The 19,794-nt window shown below is 45.5% G+C and overlaps 1 protein-coding gene across 1 annotated transcript in view; it reads left to right on the plus strand.

Annotated features, from left to right (window-relative positions):
* Positions 1 to 19,794, plus strand: part of LOC135250281 (synaptopodin-2) — a 30,575-nt gene that overhangs the window by 4,110 nt on the left and 6,671 nt on the right. Inside the window, exons 2-3 of the mRNA XM_064326423.1 lie at positions 2,562 to 4,118; positions 15,545 to 17,892. Coding sequence (XP_064182493.1) covers positions 3,902 to 4,118; positions 15,545 to 17,892 — 2,565 coding nt within the window. The 5' untranslated portion in view covers positions 2,562 to 3,901. The remainder of the gene's footprint in view (positions 1 to 2,561; positions 4,119 to 15,544; positions 17,893 to 19,794) is intronic.

Below are 19,794 nucleotides of genomic sequence, written 5' to 3' on the forward strand. Positions count from 1 at the left end.
GAATGTTGCAGTAGCATTGACATTTGGCAGAGCACTATTTTTGGGCTATTCATGTACATTGCTTTGATCCTGAGGTATCCATCAGGTTGAGGCATGTCTGCCCCCTCCTAGGTTTGCCCCGCTCCCTCTCGCATAATGAGCAGGTACAGGCTGTAGGTGAGCTACTGTTGGTACACACAACAGGGCATCATAACACAGGGAGCAGCCGTACAAACAGCATGTACAGGTTACAGGTATGAGACAGGTGCAGACTATGGTTAAGATGAACAGAACCCAACAGGAGGAGGGAATTTTCAACGGCAGACATCTGTGGAGAGCTGTGTGTTTGAGAAACAATCCGGTAATATAATTCACTGCACAAATGGCACGCACCGCATCAATTACGGCTTACACAGTTTTGTTTGGACGCGTATTAATGTCATTTGTAATCATGATGTTAACGTGTTTGGCTACATTTTTAGTTGGGGGTGGGGGTGGAGGTGGGGAAGGGGCCCATGGTGAATGCATTCCCTTTAGTTACATGTAGCCAGGGCTGGGAAGCACTGCATTGCTCTGTGTGGCGCTTTAATATAATTATGAGGCGGTCATGGGAAATTTGTCCGCAGTTTCTTTATGTGGAGGCCGTCATGTTTCATTTGCAGGAGAGCAGAAACGCTCAATCACTCCCTCCCCCAGATAAGTAAATTAAGGCTTTATCCTCCTTTTCAAAAAATCAAGGCCAGCCCGTTCAATTTGATGAACTTCCTGTAATAGAAATCGATGCCAAGAAAAGAAAAATAAATCAGAAAAGAATTTCCTGTGAAGAAACCATTTGTCATGTAGAAGGCACATTATGACCTCAAGATACATATATAACTGGCCAACCAAGTGCCTTATTGAGAGGTGAAGTTTCATATTGTCTGTTCAAATTGACACATTGCCAGTCTTCAGCATATAGATTTCAGGAAGCGCAAAGTCTGCTCAAAATCTCCCACAGCAAAACCGCCCAAGTCGGGCAGCTGATTTGTCAGGCCTGTGCTCTAGTCTCAGTGCAAATGAACACAGCCATTTGCTTCTGGGAGGTTTACTGCATTAGCCAAGAGACAGAAGTCCATATATAAAATTCTGAAAGGGCCACTTGGGTTAATCCACCAATTTTCACCTACACACCACCATGACTTAATACATTTTAAAATGCCCATAATGTTCAACAAGGACTTTTCAAATATTGAATAGAATGTAAATTAATTTCCTGACTTGACTGAACTGAAATGTAATTTGACCCCAGCTCTCGTCTTTTGCTCTGAGAGGATTCACTTCTCATTCAGTATTTGGTGTTATCCAGAGCAGCTTAGCATCTCATTGCAGCAAATCCACTTTGCTAACCACTTTCCACATTACCAAGACCAGACTGAAAGGGAAACTGCCAAATACAGGAAGAATGATGTGTGTGTGTGTGAGAGAGAGAGATAGAGAGACTGACTAAGAAAAGTGACTAAGAAAAGCATAGTTTTTTAGAATAAATGTGTATTGCTCAATATAGATACCCAAAAGTGCCTAACTATTTTGCATTTGCACTATTTTGCTATGCTCTACCCATAAATTGTTTACAGAATGAGCAGGAAATGAATCTATTTCAGTCATCTGCACAGGATGTGAATATTATCTTTAATATTAACTTTATTTCACAAAACTGTTACCAGGGATGATGGAGGGAGAGAATTTTATATAGAAATACGACATTGTTATCTGCCTCGATGCATTTATGGTACAGCTGAAATTGTTCTTTGTCATTGAAGTTGGCTGTTTAACCCCATTTTTACCATTTAAAGCCTATTGACCTCACTGACCTCCCTGTTAAAGCTCCCTCCCCAAGTCTTTATGGAGTTAGCTGAGTTTATCCAGCTGAATCTGTCACTAAACCACACACCCCCTCCCCTTTAAAGAGGTGGCCAAGTTTATCCAACTGACTCTATTGCTAAGCCTTGACTCCTTCTCTCCCCTTTAATGAGTTTATCAAGGTAGTTCTGGTGCATAGCCACACCTCTCCTGTGTGGAGCAGCAGAAACCTATGATGTTGTTCAAACTGGGGCATCAGTGTCAGGTATTCCTGACCTGGCCATGTGTTTAGCAGGAGTGATGGGTTTTTGCACTGAAAAGAAAAGGCTCATTAAAGAGAGTATAAGTTGAACAGTGACCACAACACAAAGCATTGTGTTGGTGAATCTTGACGTGGGGTTCATTCAATGCAAGCAATGCACAGCACAGCATAGCACAGCACAGTAGATAACAGTATGGAATAGAAAAGCACAGTCAGGAAAAAAGGTCACTCTGGAATCATACTACTTTATTTGATGCCCCCATGAAAGTCATATTAAATGCAGTCAGTCTCAGTGATCTTGGTGGACTCTAAATCCCAAGCAGGGCAAGTCTGGGTCAGAATTTTCCAACCGCCCTGGTCACACGTTCATTAAATCACAATGTGACAGTTAGATTTCAGGACTACAGGTTCCTGAGAAACATTGTGTTCATCCACAGAAGGAACACCATCACTAACCTCTCTGTGTCTTTCTGTCTGTCAGGTGTCTGTGGTGTAGGTGAAGGAACCTTGTGCAGGGCATTCTACACCGGACTTACCTGCACCACCGCCACTTTTATACCCATCCAAGTTAAATGCCAAAATAAAGCTCCACGAACATCCAGGAGATTGAGCCTCCGAACACTGCTCCGACATCCATGTCAGACCATCCCTTTAAGGCAGGGAGACAAAAATAGACATTTAAGAAAATACTAGAAAACTTTTAAAGCGTCAGGGTATTGAAAAAAGGAATTTGGTTCAGCAACACTGCCTAATGTCAAACGCTTAAAAATCAACTCCAAGAGGTGTTATTCATCATTATCTTCATCTGAGGCACTACTGTGAGTGTGCTTTCCGCACACTTGATCACAAACAAAGCCAGCAAGCACATGTAAAGGCAATGTTCTTCATTTTGAATTTGGCGCAAAATGGCCGCTGAATCGCACTCTTAAGCTCCAACCTCCTGGAAAAAGAAATAAACAATGTGACATTCTTTGGAGTGACCTCCTAAAAGCACACAGAGCACAGAGCACACTCTCACATCGAGAGGAACACTGTCCCGCTCCAAAAAAAGAAAAAGCACTGGGAAATGTTAGGACACTTCTGAAGGATCTAAGGCCGAACTGCACTTAGTGGAGGAAGATAATCCAGCCCTCCAGACACTCGGAGAAGCAAGAATACTCAGAGGAGCCGGAGTTCTCTCCTGAGGAGAGGAAGAGAAATTTGTTCGTTTGAGTGGGCCAGGGGCGCTTTAACACAAATACGATCGCTCGCGAGCGGATGGGAGTCCAGTATTACTGAAGCTACAAGGGGGAGCATCGCCGTTGAGCAATACTCCTGGCAGCCTGCCGTGGGAATCTGTCCAGTGAGCTTTGTTGGGGAAAATCTTCTGGGAGGTCCTGTCGGATTCTGAAAAAAAAAAAAAAAAAAAAAATCACAGAAGAAATTGAAAGTGTGCTCCAGATGCATCAGTCTGGTTGCTGTACAGGGTCTAGTGATTAAATACACTGAAAGCCGAAGCCTGAGAGCAGACCCAAGATACGCACTGAGCAGATCTGCGCTGGGCTCCTGCAGAGGGAAAGTGCCATGCAGAGCTGAAGACTGACCTGCTACTCTCTGCTGATCTACTCTCTGAGACTGAGCTACTCTCTCTGTCTGCTCTCTTTCACATCCGGATACAGTTCAGCCACGGCAGATTGCTCCTCAAGCACACAGCTCTCCACAGACACAGACGCAGGAACGTGGGCAGACACAGACGCAGACGCAAACAGGGCTGCGGCTGACCCCGTTCCCTGAGCGAGCACAGCACTGCTTTTTAGCTTTGGTCCTGGTTTTGGGTCCGAGATGGAGGAAGGACACCAGCTGGTCAGGTGTGGAATTGCCGGGGCTGGACCCACCACCCTTGGTCGTTCCCTGAGCTTGCAAGGACGGCAGGGCCCCCCAGCACTGCGCTCCGACCCCCTGTGGAAGGACAGGGCAAGGGGGGAAGGGCAAGACAGCAGGGTTGCCATGGTGAAGCCAGCAGTGATCACTGGTACAACCCAGACCAATCGAAAAACCGGTGAGTACGTTTTCACTTACCTTTCAGCTTGCTGGCTAATGTCCCTTTCTGACAAACTGGAGATAAACGCATATTCTTCGGCATCAATATGCGCCAATGTTAACAATGGAATTCCGAAACAGGCAATTAATACGTTTGCACCTTTAACAGATTCGCAAGGGTCAAGTGAATATTCCTGTGCAGTTTCATCATGTCTCAGGAATTATAACTGCGTTAGAAAAGACCGCAGAGGCAGGCAGATGGAGCAAGCAGACCGTTCTCGGGCCGACACACCCTCGTCACAGAACTGCCCGGAGACTTTAAGCACAAAAACAGACCGTTTCCCCATGCTCAAAAAAAAAAAACACAGAGAGAATCTGAGATGGCAATTCAATCGCATAGCCTGGTGTTCAGGGTCTCCCCAACTGCCTTCCCCTGTGTCCCTAAAGAACCATGTTCCTGGAGACCTGTATCTGTGTCTGCATTTTATACCAGCGTCCGCTCTTAACCCTTTAATTAGCCATAATCAGTCATTTATGTGATCTGACATTTTGCGCACAATTATTGATGAGCTCATAAATGACAGCTGAAGACTGTACCAATGTGCCAATATACTTAAAAAAAAAAAAAACATTCTACTGTGGTCCAATCTAGAGTAGGAGTGAACCAGTCTTGGTTTATACAGTTACTTGGCCAGTTGAACTTGTTTAAATAGTGGAAATAACAAGGAACAGATACAAGCCTCTATCCTTATTTTTCAGTAAAGAAAATAAGAGTTCATCTGGATAGTTCATTTAGAATTTTCACACAATCAAGCGAATCCATGCTAATACGTTCGCGCAAGGAGTGAGAGAGAGGAAAATGTTGTCAGTAATGCATTTCTTGCACGTGATCTTGCACTCTACTGGTCACTTTTGACCTGCTGGGGGTTATCTGGAAGAGCTCTCTGGTGTTTTTCTTCCTTCATGTCCATTTAATGAGAGGACTTCTCCTCCCCTGAGAAGAGGGGGAGATTCCCTGGGTTACTCTCTAAACGAATGAAGGCTGGCGGCGCGATTTGTCGCTTGTAATATAATCTCTAGTTACACTTCTTGTTGAATTCACACTGTAAAACAAAAAGTAAACCAGGAATCTGTGCCTATTTAGGAAGTGGCAAATCTTCATCACATATGGGGAGCATCCCTGCGATGAGAAACATGACTCATCAGTCAAATATGACTTATTTTTCTTTGACGGGCCTCCAGGGCCTCCAAGCTCCATCACAGGCACTCATCTTTATCCAGACGAATGTTTCAGACGTGGGCGGGTATGTGGGGGCAGACTTTAAAATGTATTTCATAGCCAAAGACTGAAATGCCTCTCTAATTCCATTCAAAATAATCATCACATTTTGTAGATTTTAGGCCCTTTGTGGTTTTCCCCAAAACTGACTATACAGGGGAGGCTGATTCAGTGGCTTATCCACTGTTCTGTAATATATTGGGGGGAAAAGACTTTTATGACTGTTGCCTTATTCAAAATAGTTTTGTAAACACAAACTACAGCCTCGCGGAAATGCTGGAGTAAATATTTGATCTTGCAATTGCGGTTGCCACACTTTGCTTTTACACTGTGTATGTGTATGCCTCTGTGAGATATAAAGAGATGCTAAGTGTCAGCAAAGATTTCAGCAGCAGATTCCAGCCCCCCCTCCAGTCGACAGACGATAACTGCCAAGGGCAGGCTTGGCTTTGATGGACAGCTCCAAGGCTGAATGCGCAGGCTGCCTCAGAGGCTGTGAACGGGGCCGGTGTTGCATCATGGTCTCAGGGTGAGTGGGAGGGGAGTCAGGTTTTGCCCTGGGGAAGGAAGGAAATTCTTGTCCACTCCCCAGGCTGGTGTTTTGGATCCTGAAAGGGCAGCCAGACACCCCCCCCCCCCCCCCACATCCGGTGGAACACATGACGTCAGGTGTCTGAGTTGCCTTCCCTATACACCCCCCCCCCCCCCCCCGACCCTGTCCATACATTCCCTAAATATGTTTTCAATAAAAATAGTGCTTTCTATACTATGTATCTGCTTCATTTTCTGCAATCTACCCCAATCTATATTTAAATTTAATCCTATGTACGTTCAAACATAGACTTAAAGATGCTTTTTAAATGTTTAAGGGCAAAGAAGTCAAGGCTCTTTAGGAAAAAGGCTCCATCACCTGCATGCTGGTGTCCAGTGTGGCAGCAGATTGGTAGTTATGAGACAGTGGGTAGTTTTTAATGCTTTTTTTCGGGCGGGCAGAGAGAGAGAGCGCGCTGTGGAGTACTGCTGGGTCTCTAAATTTTTCTTCCCTAGCTGTGGAATTTCCTGATTGGAAATATAGTTTATTTCCCTTCTCCTTCAGAAAAGGGGCTGGCAGGACACTCTGGAGCAGCAGCAATTACACCCAGGACACACTGGCCACAAGGAAAATGACAAGTCCGCGTCCCCGTCCCATCTTGGCTGCGCTCCGAAATGACAAGCCTCCGTTCCATCATGTCTCATTTCCTGTTCGACACTGTTATTGTGATAACCTCGATTACTAATGCTGGGTTGTTCTCAGCGTTCCGCAGTATGAGTTTATTACCGGCAAACTGCTTCAATTTAGTATCTTGAAGCAATCGTTAACGCCTTCCTTTGATCAGACCTATCGGTTTAATACTACGATAAAGACTGTCATCTTGGTCTGACGGTGGCTTCTGGAATTTAATCAAGTTTCCTTTCAAGATTTGGACTAAGAAGGGGACGGAATGTCTTTTTTGAGAAAGAGAGAGAGAGAGAGAGAGAGAGAGAGAGAGAGAGAGAGAGAGAGTTTAACTTCTTAATTCTGAAAGTGATACACAGTTTTCAGATCCACATATTTTATCTGTTGATGTCTTTCCCTTGCATTATATATGATCCCCTCCTGTCTAGCGGTCGCCTGAAGAGAACAGCTTTCCTTGTGCGTATAGCTCAGCTTGAAAGCGCATGATGAAGGGTGCAGTGACATCACCCTGTCCCGCAGCTTGGATTCACTTAACATCTGTTTTATAACTGCACGCGCTCACAGTGCACCGTGTGGGCTGTGGCGAGTGAAACGGGTATGTTTGTCCTGCTAACTATAACTTACCTAAAGTTTACATTATATACACATCACTTTATAAACGGTTTTTCCAAAAGGAACACGCAGATATAAGTTAACCAAGCTTGAAGAATATAATCTTGGAAAGCTTTAAATATGTTTTGTGGTATTCTTGTAGACATTAAGGCATGAAGTCAAGCAGAGATAATATGCAACAAGAAAATGTATTTCGGTAAATGTTAACTGTGCTTGTTACCTGCTTGCTGTAGGGACACCGCGTAGGCTAAGTGGACCAGTGGATTATCCCATAGGTTATATCAGCCCAGAGGTGATAGAGTCCTCTGTGTAGTTCCATTGGCAGCTTCCCCTGCCATTACTTAGTAATATCAGCGTATCTGAACACAGAGACGAGACGTTTTGACGGACGCTACAATTCGCTAGGAAAAAGAAATACGATCCCAACTCGCACTGAAAAGGGGGAGTGGAGGAAGCCGAAACAGTTATATTGAAAAAGCTTGAGGAGCGGCAACACAGAGAGTGGAGCTCTGAATTTATAAAGGTAAGGAAGGGGGAAATTATTGAATTACTACTTCCGACAAGTTTCGCTGTAGCCTAATTTTACATCAATCACCCACATTTTAGATCGTTTCAGTGATTCGAACAGATTGAAAGTTTCAAGAAGTTCGCCTGAATTAAAAGAATCTCTCTTATTGCCGTAGATTAAACTACTGCTGTGTCGCGGCTTGCTGTGATTTAATGGAATCAATGTATGTTTGTGCTGGTGGATTGCGTTTATTTCCGGTTGTCATGGGGTATATGTCTAGGCATTTTGCTTCTGTCATTTAAACTATACGGGTAATTCATTATCTGCATTGTGACTGTTACACGTTATTACAAAGTTCAATACGCCTGCAGCTACAGCGAATTGTTTATTTTAGTCCTGGGTTGAGACAAATGGATAATTATTCACGATGTAGCCTAAACAAAAAAAAAAAAAACTTTTTTGGCCAATCATTAAAATCATGTCACTTTTAGAATTTAATAAGAAGGTTTAGCCCACTGGATTCTGAAAATGAGAATTTCTGCTCTACTTAAATTCTTTTCTATTTTATTTTCTTGTAGGCTATACCACGGCTTTATTTCGGACACAGGCAACATGTTTTTTCAAAGTATTTTTACACCGACAATTAAAACAAAATTGGTTTTGTTTCACTTTATATCAACACTATTAGGTTAATTATATGCTTCAGCACCGTGTCGTATTTGTCATTGCAATTATTTCTTCCCCACCAAGTGCGCAGAAGATGCGAGCCCTCTCCAGGTCCAGTTTAAACCAAACCTGTCAGAGCTATGAACCCAAACATGCCAAGATTATGCAATGCCGCTATGCGCCTCACATCCTGTGGAGACGATGACTGATATCAGTGGGGTTTTTGCAGTGAAACGGTTGTCAGAGCAATATCCCGATAATCATGAATGGCACGACGATCACCAACAGGTGGCATGCATACACAAGCGTCTGCCAAATGAGTAGCCTACATTAATATGGGCCTTGCATGCGTGCGCAACGGCGACGTAATAAATAAATAAGTATACGCGTGTGTGTTTTTGACACACCTATGCAGGCCACGAACAAATAATAAAAATGGAAACACAACAGTTAGCTTAAGTATCTGGGCTTTTTTTTCGCAGGGGTGGGTTGCACTTTGAGCAGTTTGGTAAGCCAAACAAACAAACAAAAAAAGATCCAGCGGCACAACAGAAAAGCCGTGGGCGACGCAAACATGCGCACAGTCTGACCAACCTCATGGAAGCATGGGGCCCTGGTCTGCCAATTGATAAATGTAATACATAATATTATAAATCTGTCCAAATTGGCTGTAAAGTTCAGTTTTCACCGCTGACTCATAGGTGCAGATGCGGTTTAATCAAATCAGGGGGATGCTAGTGCCCGTTAAACTGAAACAGACGCGTTACTCGCGCGCTGGCCACGCTATCTGTTGCTCGCTGGCAGTGATACTGAGCACGGGGGTTTAACAAGAGTTTTACTTGATTGCTGTGCATAACAAGCGAACAGTGTCTGAACAGGAATATATATATATTTAAAAAATATATTTAATAACGACAACAAGCAGATCTGTTATTTTCCTTTCCTGTCTTTTATGTGGATGTCGTGGAATTTTCTTTTTTAAGTTGGCACGATAATTTTCAAAGCATTCCATTTGTTAATGCGTGGCATGCTCAATGTCTCTTTCGTTACATTTTTTGTGGAAAGACACCCACATTTTCCTATTTGAGAGAAAACGAAATGGACAGTGAAAGAGTTTTCCCGTTGTTTACAATTTGATCCAGATATTTGCAGATTTTGCCCCTGAGCTATCATCCAGGAACAGCCTAGTTCACTCCAACCCCAACCACAGTCATTTAGACAGAATTACATGAACAGTAAGGGTAGAATCGGGGAAGGGGGGGGGGGGGCTCAACACAGAGTTGGTTATCGCTTGGTAGTATGGGACACCACTGTGTCGTTGTGCTCCACCTGTACTGTTGGAAAATTTGCATTGGGTTTTGGGAAGACCACCCAAGAAGCAATACTGCAGTTCCTCTCAGTACACTTACAGTATTTCTCTATATTGAGATCATATTGCACATGACGATGATGCTGGTTGCTGTACCACGTTTTCAGATGAAAGCATCTTTCTTTCTTTAGCTGTAGAGAGCGTATGCCCCAAAGTGCTGATCGCAGGTCAGTTCAAATTTTTTTTTAAATTATGTGTGTGAGTTAAGATCATGGTTGCAAAATATTCTGGATTAGCCTGGGGATACTTAAGCCGCGTTTCCACCAAAATTACCCGGAACTTTCAGTCCCAGGAACTACTTTACCAGGAACGAAAAGGTTCCTTCAGCCAATGGTTGTCTGCGTTTCCACCGGGGTCTAAAGTACCGCGAAGATTAGGCAAATTAGCCCACTGACGTTGTCGTCGGTCCATCTGTCATATGATTTCTTCTGTAACCCCATACCACCACCGAAGTAGCCTACATTATTTTCTAATAACCGGGACAGCCCGGAGGGGTTTATTCCACTTATACAACGGGTTACCAACAATGACTATATATGGTTACTTTTGTATTTATTGATTTTCATATATCCTCTCAAACACATTCATTAACAGCAGAAAACATGCACACGTTGTAAACAATTTGCTGTTTTATTACTTTCTCGTCGTCAATTCCATATAGGCTAATCGCAAAATGACAAGAATAGAACGAAAACTCGGACTTGCGTGAAAATGTAAATTAGTAGTGGTACAGCCACCGTTTGCTTTCCTTCGAAGTTACTGCTAGCCGAGCAGCGAAGTGTGCCCTCCAGATGCGAACCATGCACCATAAATGAGTCCATAGTCTTCCTGGTCTTTTCGTGGAATTGAAAAATGGCAGTAAAATTGAGTAAAATTACGGCAGTCTGAAAAAGCTAAAGGGAAGATTACTAGAATTAACCTGTTATTTTACCCGGATAAAAAGTGCGGAAGGTGATTTCCAGTTTGCTTGTACTGTATCACCAATGTTAATTATGCAGAACTACCGCATACCTCACATAACTGTATCAAACGTTTTGAGTCAATTACGACGGGCTAACAAAGAAAATCCGGAATAAAATATTCAGCAACCGAATTAATCCGTTTGAATGTTTTGGTAGCCTACGTAATATGCTGTCCCAGCACGAATGCTTAGCATTTTATAAAACGAATACTAAAGCAAGAAAAGAACAGAAGAGCACACATTATAATTCCAAGACGTTGATAGGCTATAACCAAAAGTAGGCTACTGCGCCGCATAACATACAAGTTTGATTTGAAGTTATTATGAAAATAAATTGGTTTGCCGCTGCATATTTTCAAACATGGCGGGTAATGGCGGAAAATAAATACAACACAAACGCTACGAGTACTCGACCAATCAGAAATGTTCAGCGCTGCAAGCTCCACCCAAAAGGTTCCTGTACTTTCGGAAAGTACTACCCCCCGAGCAGGAACGTTTTGGGGGGTAAAACAAAGCCCCCAGAACTAAATTTAGACCCTAGTTCCTGCGGTGGAAACGCACTGAGTTCCTCAAAAGGTTCCTAGTTCCGGGGTATAGTTCCTGCGGTGGAAACGCGGCTTTAGACACTGAATGGTACCCTAAGAATCCACTTGATGTGTGCCACCTTGGCCATCTTTCATAGTTCACCTAACAATGAGGGATGATGTCATTCTGGTCCCCTTTTGATGTCCTTGTCATTTTATGATGATTATCTGTTATTATTCATTGACCCTTTGCTCAGATAAGAGAGTGAGAGGAGGAGAAAGGGAGATAGTATACCAGGGGTGGGAAATTCCGGTCCTGGAGGGCCAGTGTGTATGCAGGTTTTTGTTTCCACCAGTTACCCTGGCTAAATGAGCTACTTGGCTGTACACAACAACACAAGTTCACTCGTAGATTAGATCACAGTAAAATGTTTCATATAGTGACACAGGAACGCTCTTCGTCCATCATTCATGCGCTTCTCCGGAAATGTCGCTAAAATGTCAGATGGCGTAAATGTTAGGGCTGATTAAGCAATTAAGGCCAGAAGTTGGCATGGAAACCAGAAAGAGATACAGCCCTCATTGGCCACCGCTGCTGCATACCATTCATGGCTGCAACTGATCAGGGCCAATTATGCATTCAGAATATTTTATCTGCTTAGGCGCAGGTAAAATCTGAAAACTCTAAAATATACAATCACAAGAAGGAAAATATTTGTTCTGAATATCAATGAAAAATAAATGTTTCTATTAAAGCTGTCAGTGATCTTGGAGTTTTATTTTAAAGGGTTAAAATATTGCGAAACAAATATTTGAGCCCGGTCTGTTGCCAATGCACTGAGTCAGTTGCTTAGTTCTCAGCACTGGTTCCACAGGAAAAACGTTGGCCCCGCAGTGCAGAAAAGGTTCTTTTTTTATTGTTGCTGGGCTGTGAAATGCTTCCAGGTTTGATGAGACATCTCCGGTGCCAGGATGTGATGCAGAACTCCTATATTTTCTCATGTTAATCATTCTGTTGGGTCAGGTGAATTGGGCTGTTTGTGGCTTAAGAAATACGAGTTTTCCAAAACGCACAATCCATCTGATTGGATACACAAATAACGTACAAAGCCATACATCCCTGTATACGTGCACAACTTCCCTTCAAGTTTTTTCCTTGTGATTCATCTGGCAGAGCAAATATTATGGGTGTAGTTTTCAATTTCTGACCACATACCAATTCAAATTTAAGTCCTTGCCAGTGTAGTTGAGTCGTTAAATCTTTTATTTCTGATCATTAGATAAATATTCAGTCCGTGGTCAACAAGCCCTGGGCTGGAACTGCTTTTTATGTACTGGAGAGTCTGAGAGGGAGGCCGATAGTTATGATCATTGTCCTGGCGTAGCGACAGGGGCGGATGTGGGAGCGCGGTTGAGAGTGCACGCCAGGACTACACGCCCCAGAGACCTTAGCTCTTTCCTCTAAAGCGCTGCCAGCACCCCGGCGTGTGCCCCCTGCCCCGGACTGAGTCCCTGTGCCCCCTCCCCAGCCCAGAGTAATGGCCTGTTCAGTTGCGCCCACCAGCCTGAGTAAGAGTCTTTGCTTATGTGAGTGTGGGTGGACCGGGTTCTTTAAAATAAGCTTGGAAGTGTTTTTATGGTGTGGGGGCCCGGGGAAAATATACAACAAAAGCAAAGCAAAACAAAACAAAAAACCCCAGAAAACTGGGTTAAAGCAGCAACGTTCACAGAAGGGCTGGACTGAGTTATTGCGGGTAGAGGATCTGGATCTAATTTAAGCAATAGTTTCATGTCCGATTCCTGTGTGCGTCTGTATTGATGTTCTCTTGAGCAAGTCAATGACAAAAAATGCTAATAGGAAAAGAGAAAATGTAAATATGAAAGTAAATATGTGAGCACTTATAACCCGGACAGCAGTGTGACATAGTGGTTAGGGACACGGATTGGTCTGCACCAGGAGGCTGTAGACTCCATGACAGTGAACAATGCTATTAAAATTATTACATTATAATGGAAGGACGTTTAATCATATCCACATGCTGTTTTATGGTAAGCAAGAGATTTAAGCTGCATTCTCTGAGCTCATATCCAGCTGTGCAAATTGACTGTATGAAATATTTAATCTCTGTATTACACTTTGGGGTCACCCATGACGCAAATGAATAATTCAACATTTGATCACCGAATATTTTAATGTGGAAATATTCTTACAGCGATTTGTGTTTTTTCTGCATGCATGGAGCAATATTTATGTGAAGTGTAAGTGTTCCAGCACAGAAACTGCACATACTACATCTCACTTTGGAGTAATCCAAAGCTGTGACCAGCTGGGACAAATGAGAAAAATACAGTGTCTGCTTTAATTAAAATAAACAACAAAAGGCCATGAAGAAAAATCCCCTATAGGACTGGAAATTTTTGTTTAGTATTGAAGGATGCGAAGAAAAGTGCAAGATGAAGAGGAGAGTCTTGAACTTTTCGTTGGAGTTAGCGTAGCTGCTCAGTGACTTGCGGGACACCCCATCACGTATGAGCGGTGGCGGTCTGAGTATGTGTGGGAGGCGGTGTTTGCCTGATGAAGGGGGTTTTGCAGTGAAAGGCATGCTGGGATTGTCTCGGCAGCTGCGGAATGCTTGGGGAGGTTCTCCCGCTGAGTCTCGGAGAAATAGCCGCACTGACAGACGAGGTCTTTCGCCAACAAATAAAAGCCTTGCTGTTTTTTTTTATTTTAATTTTTTTAAAGGTTTTGCGAAAGAATATGTGCTCCGTTTAAAAAATATATTTTTCATCTCCTGTTCTCCTTCTTATGATTTGTGGCAAACTTGAAATGGAATTTTAATTTATTAACGTAGCAAAACCTGAACCGAAGGCAACAGTGACAGTGCTAAGCAGATGTGTGGAAACAATGTCCAGTTGTGTTCAGATATGCTAGCACCTTTTTTCTGTTCCTATTTTTATATTTAAAAAGTCATTAAAGACGGCAATGCTAGTCCACACTGCCGTGCGGACGCTTGGGTGGTCGGGGCTTGCTTTCCCAGATGATCAGGCAGCCCGTGCCTAATTTGTACGGACAGATTGCATTCACAGCTTTGCTGCGTGATGTGTTCTGGTTTTGGCAGACGAGGTGTTTACCGTGGAGCCCTTGTTGCAGGACCGAGTCAGCAGAACGTCTCCGTTTCAGGACCTGTGTCTGGTTTCAAGCTCCGGGTCCTGTTCCTGCAATGCTTTTAGGCCTGTCGAGTCAGGCTAAAGGCAAAAATCACGGCCAGCTGTCCGGGCCTACGGAAAATAACCAGCAGCCGTGAAGGAGTTTACCTGTAGTTTTTCATTGGTGGCCAATATTCAGCCAATTATTTTGCACGACAGCCAACCTGGCGAAATATAAGAGTGATATAAGGTTGTGAACTGGTGAATCTCTGCAGAGATTTCAGTAGATGCATGAGACACAGTGGGGTTGCATGAGAGAAGTCTGTTGACAACCTGGACCATTCCTGAGAGATGTTGTATCGTTTGTAGGCATTTGGCAGCCGAGGTGTAAATTAAGGAGACCGCCTGAACTTTCAGACTTGGACTTTCTCCATTCGTGCTTAAGGATTCAGTGCACATGTTCTTCTTCACAAACACATTTTGAAGAATCCGGCAAACAATAATAATGAAAAATAAATGAGAAATAATGAACAAACCCATTAATTTGCGAGTCTGTGTTGCAAAGGGTGACTATTGATCGAAGTTAGGCCGACTTGTCCAAGCACGCGTAGGATGCGTTTACACACTGGAACAGAATTGCTATCGAACCGAAGGACGCTGCATTCTTATGAATTTAGCATGCTACGAACAGTGCGCAAAGTCCCAGGAGCCCTGGTAGATGTGGCTTTATTTAAACTATCTACTGTACAGTTACTTTGCATCAGCAGGACTCTGTTCTGTTTGTGTTATGTCTCTCATGTTCTCTCACAATGTGAAAGCCACGAAATGCGGGTAATGAAAAAAGTCGGCTATTGTTAGCTTAGGATGTACAGGATAATAAACTCAGCCTAATATAATAATAACAGGAAAGATTGAAAGATTGAATTTAATAAGCCTCAGTTGGACCAGCCCACTCTGAAATGTCAAATCTTTATGCCATACTTGACTCTATATTTGTACATATTTGTGCATTTTGAAAATACCAGCTCTTTAGATGGTTTGTGGATTGCTTGCCAGGTTTACCCAAAGCAGGCTGCTCCCTATAATATTTTAAATTCTTTTTTCTCTCTCTCTCTCTCTCTCTCTCTCTCTCAATCCCTCCCTCTCTCCCTGTCTAATTGTAGGCCTGACCCGGAGTGTGAGTTTGTCAGATAAGGAGCTGAGGGAGGCTCGGGACAGGAGTCAGATCATTGCCGCCCAGCTGACCTTCCAGTCCAACGCCAACTCCAGGGGAGTGCAGCTCTTCAACCGGCGCAAGCAGAGGGTGAACGCCTTCACCCGGACAAGCTACGGCCAGAGCGTGGGCCAGGAAGGAGACGGACAACTGCGCCAGCCTGTGAAATGGGAGGAAAAGCACACTGAGAGAGGGGACAGCCAATCAGACTGCAGGAACAGTGAGCCTGACCCTGCCAACCTTCCTGGTGTGGTAAAAGAGGGAGGGGAGAGGATGGAGGAGGAGAGGGGAGAACCGGTTCCCCTGGAGGGCCCCCCAGCTGCCTGCGTGGAGGAAGAGGGAGAACAAGACCTCTCAGGGCAGTGTGAGGTCAATGAGATGCCCAAAGAGGACACACCTCATGAGGACTCAACCCATGAGGACACACTCCATGAGGACACACCCATTGAGGTTGCGTCCATGGAAGAAACTCCCACTGAGTCCACGCACTGTGAGGTCAAGCTGTGCGAGGACATAGTTTGCACAGCCACACCTCCTGAGGTGACACCTCCAGAGGCCACGCCCCCTGATGACATCAGGACAGCAGCAGTCCAGGCTGATGTGGGTGAGAAGGAGGAAGTCGTAGCTCCAGGTAAAATCACTAATGGATGTCACGTCACTCCAAACACGGCTCGTGTGACGCTGTCCTTGGCCAAGCAGGCCCCAGCCATTGTCAACAGGACGGCTCGGCCTTTTGGGGCAACCGCAGGTGCCCGCTCACCAGAGGACCTTCCCCCACCCCCTTCTTGTGTGACTCCGCCCCTGCCACGAATTTACAGCCCGCCTCCACCTGCCTTTTCCCCTCCCCCACCAATGACTTACTCAACCCCATCACCTTCAACCTACCCGGACCCTAATCCACCGGCCTACTCCAACGTTATTCCACAAGCGTACTCCAATCCTTCTCCACTGGCCTACTCCAGCCCTAGTGCACAAGCATACTCAAATCCTGCTCCACTAGCCTACTCCAGCTCTCCTGCACGAGCATACTCCAACCCTTCTCCACCGGCCTATTCCAGTCGTACTCCTCAAGTATACGCTAACCCACCTCCACCGGCCTACTCCAGCCCTCCCCCCTTGTCCCGTGTGATCTCGCCCTCCCCGTGCTTGCCCCAGTACGGACCCCCCTCGGCCCCCAGGCCCACCTACATCCCCGAGCTGCTGGGTAACCGGCAGCGGACCATGTCACCCATCAAGAGTGGCATCCTGGAGGAGGGCAAGGCCCGGCGAGCCACCCGCAAGTCTATGTTCACCTTCCAGGAGAAGCCCAAGGTGGCCCCAAACCCGGAGCTGCTGTCGCTGGTGCAGGGGGTGGACCAGAGGAAGAAAGGCTCCTCCCTTCCAGAGCCCACCCAGGAGGAGGAGCTGCTGGCCCTTGGGGCCGAGGCTTCCAACTTTCTGCCCAAAGGCGGTGACGTTGGCGGTGCAGCGTTGGAGGAAACTGCCGCGCCAGAGTGGTCGTCATGCCTGAAGAGTTCTGGGGCACGCGTTAGGCAGGAACCCAAGGCAGAGCAGGCCAAGGCCGAGCAGGGCCTGACCAATGCCTCAGGCAAGGGGGCGGAGCTCTTTGCTCGCAGGCAGTCCAGGATGGATCGGTTTGTAACGGAATCAGGGGGCGGGGCACACGGCAGGGCTCCATCCCCAACCGCATCGCTGCCCCCCTCCTGGACCTTCCCTTCAAACATGCCTGGGCGGGTCAAAGCCATAGCGGAGATCTCCAATGCCAACGTCATATCCAGCACCAAAGCACCACCCGCTCGATCCGCCAAGCCCAGACCCAAGGCTCCGGTTCCGCCCCGCCCGGAAAGCCCGGTTCTGGAGAACGGCTGCACCAAGCTGGAGATGGAAATCTCCCGGCACCAGCCCTACCAGCTCAACTCATCCCTCTTCATCCTGACCCCCACCAGGGACCCCATGAGCTCCCTGCCCAAAGCCGCTCCGCCGCCCAAACCCGTCCTGGACCGGGCTCACGGCCGGCAGACCTCCCTCCCAGCAAGCAACCCCCCTCCCCTCTCCCCTCACTTCACCTCCCCTGCCCCCTTCCGCCCCTTCTCCCCGCAGGTGCCCCTCAGTCCGGTGAACGGAGGGGGGTTCTCGGATCTCAGATCAAACTGCCCGGCGCCCCCGTCGTGGCCGGGCGTGTCCCACGTCGCCCCGCCGGTCTCCGCCCGGTCGCCCGAGCGAGCGACCGCGCCCCGATCCGTCGTCCAGGCGCCCCGGCCCACCTTCTCTGCCAAGAAAGCGGGCCTTGAGCCACAGGTGTGGAGGCCTTTCTTCTTTTAACTGACCTGTAGCTGAGAAAGCGGCGCTGCGTGAGCACCACTGTTCAAATATGCACCTATCAGTATGGAGACGGCCTTAGGCTTCAGGTCACACCTGGGTCATGTTCACATTTGAACTACTCTTTTAGATGCTGTTCATATATGAAAACTCCTGATGATATCACATAGTTTTCAGTGAAACATGTTACTAACCAAAATATATGCAAAATAATTTTGCCTTGAATAGAAATGAACACTCATTTTGCTGGTGTCTAAAATTAAATTTCTAATAATTACGTGCCCCGGATTTTCAACCCCCCCTATACCCAAACTCTGTATGAGCACAGTCCTGAGCTCTATGATCACACACCCCGTCCTGCACACAGTATTATAGCTGTATTCTACATGTGTAGTTAATGTAATCTAATGATCCTACGACTGGCTGCTGCAAAGCTGTGGATACGACTTTTATAACTTTACAAGAGTGCCAATAATCACGAAGTAAAACATTTTAATATTGCTCCAAAGAAAATAAATAGTTTTTATAAGGTTTTTTTTGGGAACTCCTAGCTGCTGATTTCATCGTAAAATTGCGCTGGGCTCCTTCCCCCTCCTTGTTCTGTGGTGGGAGAGAGGCAGAGAACCACATGAAGCACTTTAGCTTGGGAAACGCAGAATTCAGTAGACTCTAGGGCCTAACGGACAGGCCTAGATTATAGATTAAATATGTGTTAACGGTTAACCTGACATTAATTCTCAGACTGGGCTGTCAAACCGAGTGCAGCATGCGATCAAGAATTAGAGGGATTCAGTGTTTTTGTAAGGTTACACAACATTTCAACCCTTTTATCTGAAGGCTTGCCAGCAGAAATACTTTTGAGCTTGGTTGCAGAACAACGCAGGCAAGGGCTGGAATTGATGGCCTGGTCTCTGGTTTCTGGGTTTAAAATGGAGTTTGGGCAGAGGAACGGCACCTCCCTTCTCTGCTCTCTAATCCCGGACTGGAGCCGTGAATGCGGTCCTGATCCTTTAAAACAACTGCCAGCCAACGTCGCATTTCAGTGCCACAAGCTTATTGTGTGCTACAATACGTGAAGACCGAATGATGCTGTTTGTTCACTGAATTTTTTTGGATTAGCTGTAAACTCGTTGCACATGCAGTGTTTGCTCATTCCGACCAAATGAAAGCTGATAAATCTCAGATGGTTGGGCTTATACTGGAAGTTTGAATGTTACACCCCCAAGTGCCTGTATTTATTATTATCGTTTCACAGGAAGAGCAATGGCCGTCAGATGAGTCTGCCTGGAATAAAGGGGAATATTCTGGTACTTTAGCCTGTTGTGGGAGTGAATCTGGCAGACTTCAGCCTTAAAGAGTGTAACGGAAAGTGTTAGAGCTTTAATACACCAACTATTTTTCTGGTGTTTTGCAATCACCCTACTCCTGTTTCAGTGCTTTTCTATGTGACTTATTTTCTGTTTCACATTTTAACACTGTTAAACTGCTATTCTTTCCCTATTAAAGCTTCTCTCTAACCACTTTTCTTGACTTGACTGTCTTTCTTTGGCACCCTTTGCCGAAGCCTGTCTCTGCGTCAGAGTGATATGTCCTTCCTGTTAAGAATTAAAAACAGCCACTGGCTGGCTCGTCTTGCTGGGATGCTAGGTTCCAGCAGGTATGTGCCCCACAGTCTGGTATCAAATCTTGACTATGCCAGCGCTGACTGTGTCTGTCAGCACATAGCTCCTCAGGGAGGGAGGGTTTACATTACATTTAGGCATTTAGCAGACCCTCCTAGCCGCAGGTTACACACAACCCATTTATAGCTGGACATTTTACTGAAGCAGTTCCGTACCTTGCTGGAGGGTACAATAGCAGCACTCTGGTTGGAAATGAAAC

This window comes from Anguilla rostrata, chromosome 3 (genome assembly GCF_018555375.3).
Source record: "Anguilla rostrata isolate EN2019 chromosome 3, ASM1855537v3, whole genome shotgun sequence".
Taxonomy (NCBI): Eukaryota; Metazoa; Chordata; class Actinopteri; order Anguilliformes; family Anguillidae; genus Anguilla; species Anguilla rostrata.